Below are 6,890 nucleotides of genomic sequence, written 5' to 3'. Positions count from 1 at the left end.
TAAATGTTTTTCAGCAAACCTTAGACATGCTTAAGCAATGGAGTCGTATGTGGTGAGTGTGCATACAGGTGGTTGACAGCACTACTTATAGTTTTCTTTGAATCAGTTGTACCTGCTTATTCCAGGTGTTTCTGTAGCACTTCATGAGTGGTCCTTGGCTCTCTGCAACTCTTTTGATAATTACCTGCTGCGTGTGTGTGTTTGCTGTTTGTGTGTGTTTGAGTCAAAGGGGGCTTAACACTGTTCATTTGTTGTTTGTTATTTATTATTGCAACATCCTGGGATATGTGCTGTTTTTCAGTCTGCTCATTTTAGCTTTAATTGTCCTGTACCATCTACCTGAGGGTAACGGCTCAACCAGGTGATGATCTTCTGTGTCGTGTTGATGACCTTCTGGAGTGCTGGACAGCTGGCAGCCCACACTGGTGTGCAATATGCCAGTACAGATTCAACACAGTGTGTATAGAAGGACACCTGCAGCTCCTTGGGTAGGGCTGTGGTGATGCCATCTGGAAAGAATCGGATTTGCAGCTGCTTCATTTTTAAACATGAAAATGGTTCCAAACACAGCCAAAAGACACACAGTAGGGTTGTCTAAATCGTGGATTGGCTGCAGGTTCAGAGACTGTACTTCAATGTTATTGAAGCAATGTGGGATCATCTCGACAGATCAGAAAGGGAGCCAATATCCAGAGAAGAGCTTTGCATTTCGCTCAAGCAACCTGGAAAACTGTTCCTGAAGGCTACTTAAATAAATGACAAGGAGGCTGTTAAAGACTCTGTTTTTGACTTATATGCTGTATTTCCATGTATGTTTGCCTATTTTTCAATAAATCGTTGCACCTATTATCATTTTTTTACTAGCAAAATATAAAGAAATGACTGGTCTTATTTTGACCCGCCCACCGGAGTTGACGTTAGCATACGTAACGGATTTCCTCACAGCTAATTGGATGACCGTCGCTCCTTAGCGTGGCGGGAGCCAGAAATGAATGCATGAAGCAAACGTGTCTGGTCCTGCTGTGCGGACAGAAACACGATCGGTTGCTTTATATTATTTCTGATTATGAGCAGGTTACGTTCAGCGATGCAGAAAGGCAAGCGAGCCGCAGTGGAGGTGGTAGAAAGCGCATTACCGAAGCGGAAGAAGACAGCAGTGAAACAAGGTAACCACGCTGCTGTTACTTAATATCTGCGCGTCGTAGAGAGATCTACACTTCAGCTTTCATTGCATACTTGAAAGTAAACGCATCGCTTTCCGTGATGCTAAAAATGATGCTAAACTGTTTAAGCAGTGCCAGAATGTTTTAGCAGCTTCAGAATTTACAGCAGTACAGATGCGTGCGCAGCCAAACCGGGTCCTGCAGGCTCGTGTTGGGTAAAGTCTGATACTGCTGCAAGAAATGGCATGAATGAATGTCTGATGGGACTTGTTTCAATCTAATAATCATATTTATTATAGTATACAATAGAAACGTTTAATAACGGCACAATAGACAGATATGATTTCAGCGGGATTTCTTTAGTCTGAGTGAGAATTGTGTTTTTGGTCTTCCAGAGGAAACCACAGATGCGTCCTCACCATCTCCGCACCACACTTTCCCTGATCCTGCTGATGTCGTCCGCTTTCGCTCTCAACTCCTTAACTGGTACAACAAGGAGAAGAGAGAGCTGCCATGGAGGACTCTGGTAAAAAGAAACTATATTATACTACTTCGTTGTCATCATTAATATACATTAATGTAACATGTGATGTAGAAATAAGTTTGGTTCAAAGTTAACGTTTCTGTCGTACTTTTAGTCTTTTTCTCAGAGGAAATTTGTAGCGTTGCCTTTCTTTACTTTCTACAGGCTATAACGGAGTCAGACATCAACATCAGGACATATGGAGGTGAGAAGAGTTGGGTGCATTCTTGACAAATGTACACATCTTTAACTGCTGCTTAAAGTGATGTGCTTTTTTCAGTATGGGTTTCAGAAATAATGCTGCAGCAGACTCAGGTTGCCACAGTAAAAGACTATTACAACAAGTGGATGAAGGTGTGCATCGTGTAGCTTTCTTGTGCACTGGACTTCTTGTGACACTGATTTCACTGTGTGCAACTTAAAGCTTCTATTTATTATGCTGCAGAGGTGGCCCACAGTCCAGGATCTTGCAGCTGCCACTCTAGAGGTGATGCCTTAAAGCAGCAAATGCACATACAATGATTTTAAAATGCTGCTGTTTTTAATTTGGATGTACTGATTGTGTTGTTTGGTAGGAGGTGAATCAGATGTGGGCAGGCCTGGGCTACTACTCTCGTGGAAGAAGGCTGCATGAAGGAGCGCAGAAGGTCTGATTGTGTTCTTCCCTTTATCTAACACTTCTAAACAGTCTGTCTGCAGAGAAGTCTCACACCTTCTGTGTTTGGGTGTTCATTATATGTTCCTTTAGGTGGTGTCAGAGCTAAAGGGACAGATGCCTCAGACGGTTGAGAGCCTGCTCAAACAGCTGCCTGGAGTGGGACGCTACACTGCTGCAGCTATAGGCTCTATTGCACAGGGGCTGGTGGGTCATTAGACATGGATATCTGCAGCAGAGCAAAGTCTTAGGTACTCTTTTATTAATCGCTCATAGTGATGTGATCTCTCTTGTGTAGCTTACCGGAGCTGTGGACGGTAATGTCATTCGGGTGCTGTGTCGCCTGAGGGCGATTGGAGCTGACAGCACAAGGCCAGCAGTGACAGAGGCACTTTGGTGAGATTCACCTCCAAACCAAAATAATATATAAACGGAAATCTTTTGAATGTTTTTATTTCTCTTGTGTTTAAGGGATTTGGCCAATTTGCTGGTGGATCCTGAGAGACCTGGAGACTTTAACCAGGCCATGATGGAGCTGGGAGCACGAGTCTGCACCCCTAAAGGGCCCCTGTGCAGTCAGTGCCCCGTGCAGTCTCACTGCCACTCTTATCACAAGGTTGGGATGATTTCGAATTGCGACTGGTACCACTCAGGATTATGCGAACACAGATTAGAAAAGATTCTCTCCAGTTAATGGCATGAGGCATGTTGTGTGTCTGCACAGGTTCTTGTCAAACAAGAGCAAAACTCTAAGAAGCTTTTGGGGAAGCTGGGTACAAAGACTTCAGAGCTGCCTGACATAGAAGACTGCAGTAAGTCTCCTCCCCTTCAGACCTCTCAGATGTCTGTATAGTCCTGAAATTAAAAGTATCTTTCTATATGTGAAGCGAACAGTGTAACATGTCCCCTGTGTCCCTCGGAGCCCTGGGATGATGAGCTGGGTGTTCAGAACTTCCCCAGAAAGCCGTCGAAGAAGCCCCCCCGAGTGGAGCGAACTCTTACCTGTGTGGTGAAGAGGCCTGGAGATGACGGGGAAGAAAGGTTCCTGCTCATACAGAGGCCAAGCAAAGGTTAGCACTGATTGCAACATCAGCTTGTGCTGGTCAAGCGTTGGATTCAGAATGTGCACGATTCTATCCTGATAACGAGACTGAATCACACTGCTTGAATCACTGAGAAACTGTTAGTGTTAGGAGTGATGCATTGGTCTGGATGCAGGCTATAATTTTGGTGGATGTCTCAGTCATTGTGCAGCTTGATTCAGACACACATAAAAAACCGGTAAAAGTAAGTAAATCTGTCTGGGTGGGCTGCAGGTTTGTTGGCAGGCTTGTGGGAGTTTCCAAGTCTTCTGCTTGAGGTTGAAAACTCTGAGAAGAAACAGAAGGGGGCGCTCTGCGAGGAAATCAGCAGAATACTGGGAACGCATTTAACTGAAAACCTGTTCCAGTATGTGGGAGAGGTAAGCTGGATATTTAGACGCTCTGTCATCTGCCTTTAATAGGAAATACGCTGTTTGTGTAACTCTGCTGCACTGGTTGGCTGTTTGCAGGTGGTCCACATCTTCTCCCACATCCACCAGACTTATGTGGTTTACAGTGTGTGTTTAAAGGAGAGGGACACACACACACAGACTGAAAACACACAGTGGCTCACTAGATCTGCTCTACAGGGAGCTGCTGTGTCCACAGGACTGAAAAAGGTTTGTGGTTGTTTTTTTATGTACTGTCTGATTGAATTCTGTCTGTGCAGCAATAAGAGTGCACTTGATTGTCACTTAGAGAAAGCATGCTATAACAACCTGCCTTTACCTTTCCAAATATATATTGGATATAGTGAAAACGGGGCTGCAGGTGCTCGTGCTGTCAAAGTTCATTTTCACTATGCAAACAGATTCAGATCATCACCTGCTGATCCTTAACATTGACCACAAACCTTTTCATAAAAGGCAAGAACAAAGTAGCTAAACAGAACCTAAGTCGCAGTGTGTAGCTTCCCTTAATACTGGCAACCCACACACTGAGGTACCGCTTGGTGGTACAAGAACAAAAGCTGCGGTTCGGTCACAACTTTCCGTGACTTCATTGATTACAAAACCCCAAACAAATAAGCAAGAACGATTGTGTTGTCTGAGAAGAAGATTGTGTTGGTGTGTTTTCAATTTGCTGTGTGCTGGTACATGATGACACGAGCCACAGTTCAGGGGTTCCTCCTCTCTGCTCTGACAGTCTGACACTCGGGGATTAATTCACAAAGCCCATCCTGTGCACTCTTCGTTAAAAAGCTTTTATTGGCTCATCTCTGTGAAAAGCCTCAACATGACAGTCAGTTTGACACATGCGGCGTTCTTACTGCAGTTTTGAGCTCCATGGTTCAGTGCAGATGTTCAAAGGGGAAGTCAGACAAGTTTAAATCAGGTTTTTTACTGCTGGAGTCAGATAAAGAACGTTTCCTGCTTTGTTCTGCTACTACACACAAATGTTTTGGGTCAAAGGCTGATCGAATAGAACTGAATGTAAAGTCATAAACAAATAGTCCCCCAGTAATGTCACAGAAAATACACATACATGTGTAAAATGTCGTCAAGATTGTCTCACGTTTCTGTAACGTATTTAAAAAAGCATCTAATTGTCTTTGTGTGGTCAACATTAAATCTCCTGCAGATTGTGAAGCTTTATGATTCTGTGGACAGTCTGAAGGAAAAAAACACAAAGGTGAGCCTCGACATTTGTAAAACTGCTCAGATAATTTATTATGTAATCCTACCGTAACTGTTTGTCTCCGCTCGTCTTAGGATGGAAAAAGGCAAAAGGACTCGGGAATAATGGATAACAAGAAGCCGCAGAGCTCTAAAAAGAACAAACTCAGTGCAGCGAGCAGCGGCAGACAGCTCTCCCTCAGTTCCTTCTTCAAGACTGTGAAAGAGGAATGTTGTTAGTGTCCCTGAAAAGTGCCTTTCCACATGCATGTACCTAAATATCGCCATCACTGCCGTTTCCACTTTAAGCTATTAACATAGCAATCAGTTTTTAATTAAAATTGTATTGTGTGATTTTTTTATTTTTATTTTATGTTATTATTTTTAATGACTGATTTCTGTCTCATCGTAAACCAACTGCAGGATTTTAAGTAATTTCATGTGAGCCGACGACGTGTTTTACACTTAGTATGTTTCATAATTGTCATGTTTGTTGCCACAATAAAGTTGTAACATGGGAAAGAAGTGTAAATAAAAGATAAGCTCTAGTCTTCACTTGAGCTGGTGACGTGTGAGTTGAATGTCCAACATCTGTAAGGCCAAATCAAGATAAAGATTGAAGTATCTTTTTACAATAATGACCATTTTACATTCTGAAGGATTCATTTGTATTGAAATGACCTCGTCTGACTGTCTGTGCATAAGTAAGGAGGTAAAAAAGTCTTTATCAGCCAAACTTTGTAGGGAAACAGCGCCCCTTAGTGGGCCGAATGAAACAGGAAGTGATCGAAATCACGGTTTCTACACATGGAAAAACTGGAGCGAAAGACGCTTTGTGTCACCGTGCAGTGTTTGGTTTGTTTGCCTGAGCTGCAGCCGATCCTGCGTTAGCGCGGCTGTTTCTGGCACGGCTGGTTGCTCCAGTCTGTCTTCATTTTATCGCAGGGCTGCAGCTGCACTTGGCTCACATTTACTGAACTTTAAGCCCGGTCCAAAGGTTCCCCCCACGCTGTCACTGAAGTTTACTGCGTCTGAGCATCAGCGGGCAAATTGCTGTCTTGAACTGCAGGACGTTTGAGGGGTTTTATTCTTCTTCTTTTTGTTTAAAGTCCTTGAAAGCTCTCAGATGGATTCCGCACGGCAAACTGTCCTGTCTGTACACCAGAGGATCGTCGACAATGGAGGTATGATGTTGATTATTTTCCCACATGTGTGTTACGCTTTTATTGCTTTTTCTTTTTGCATCCCTGTGTCTCGTGTGGTTGTTGGGCAGATTTTCAGTGTAAAAGGAAACCTTGTCTTAGTCTGTTGAATGAGTGGGAAGATGCAGATGTGCTCCAGAGCTCGGCTTCACAGTGACTGCTCTGTGGTTTTTGCCACATGACTGTCTGAATGAGCGTGACACTTTTTATCTTGTTATTGTCTTGTTACAATTATCTTTGTAATTGGCATAGAGGAGCAGCAGGCATCCAAGCTCACTCACCAAGAATGTTTATGGAGAAAACTAGTTTCTTAGCTGCTTGTTCATAAATGCTAACAGCATATGTACATGTACACTCAGCTCCTGTTCAACCATATTTGTTAGAGACATATTTAATCAGCCAATCACATGGCACATGACATTGTTATATTTGCCACACAACTGTATTTACATTTGATAGAGAATGGACCAAAAAAAGAAGAAAGTATCCAGTGAGCAGCAGGTCTCTGGCTGAAAAATGCCTGGTTGGTGTCAAAGGTCAGAGGATAGGAAGGCAACTGTAACTCAAAAACAAAAAATAAAAATCCCTTGGAGCAGATGGGCGCCACGCCTGTCAGCTAAGAACAGGAAACTGAAGTTACAGTTTGCAC

General features: G+C 43.3%; 2 protein-coding genes across 2 annotated transcripts in view; both read left to right on the top strand.

Moving 5' to 3' along the window:
• The first annotated feature begins 295 nt into the window (after positions 1-295).
• On the top strand, positions 296-5,605 carry mutyh (mutY DNA glycosylase). The gene is made up of 15 exons (XM_005747564.2): positions 296-1,166; positions 1,559-1,689; positions 1,852-1,891; positions 1,967-2,040; positions 2,132-2,173; positions 2,262-2,333; positions 2,435-2,548; positions 2,640-2,737; positions 2,813-2,957; positions 3,066-3,153; positions 3,229-3,411; positions 3,658-3,803; positions 3,894-4,043; positions 5,005-5,055; positions 5,136-5,605. Exons 1-15 carry the CDS (start codon positions 1,067-1,069, stop codon positions 5,277-5,279), a joined length of 1,578 nt encoding a protein of 525 aa, XP_005747621.1. The 5' UTR covers positions 296-1,066; the 3' UTR covers positions 5,280-5,605.
• A 217-nt stretch (positions 5,606-5,822) lies between these two features.
• The window catches only part of elovl8b (ELOVL fatty acid elongase 8b), an 8,070-nt gene continuing 7,002 nt past the window's right edge, over positions 5,823-6,890 (top strand). The window contains exon 1 of the mRNA XM_005747515.1: positions 5,823-6,223. Coding sequence (XP_005747572.1) covers positions 6,166-6,223 — 58 coding nt within the window. The 5' untranslated portion in view covers positions 5,823-6,165. The remainder of the gene's footprint in view (positions 6,224-6,890) is intronic.

This window comes from Pundamilia nyererei, unplaced genomic scaffold (genome assembly GCF_000239375.1).
Source record: "Pundamilia nyererei isolate P.nyererei 1_Seehausen unplaced genomic scaffold, PunNye1.0 scaffold00199, whole genome shotgun sequence".
Lineage (NCBI taxonomy): Eukaryota > Metazoa > Chordata > Actinopteri > Cichliformes > Cichlidae > Pundamilia > Pundamilia nyererei.
This window is presented reverse-complemented; position numbering and strand designations above follow the sequence as displayed.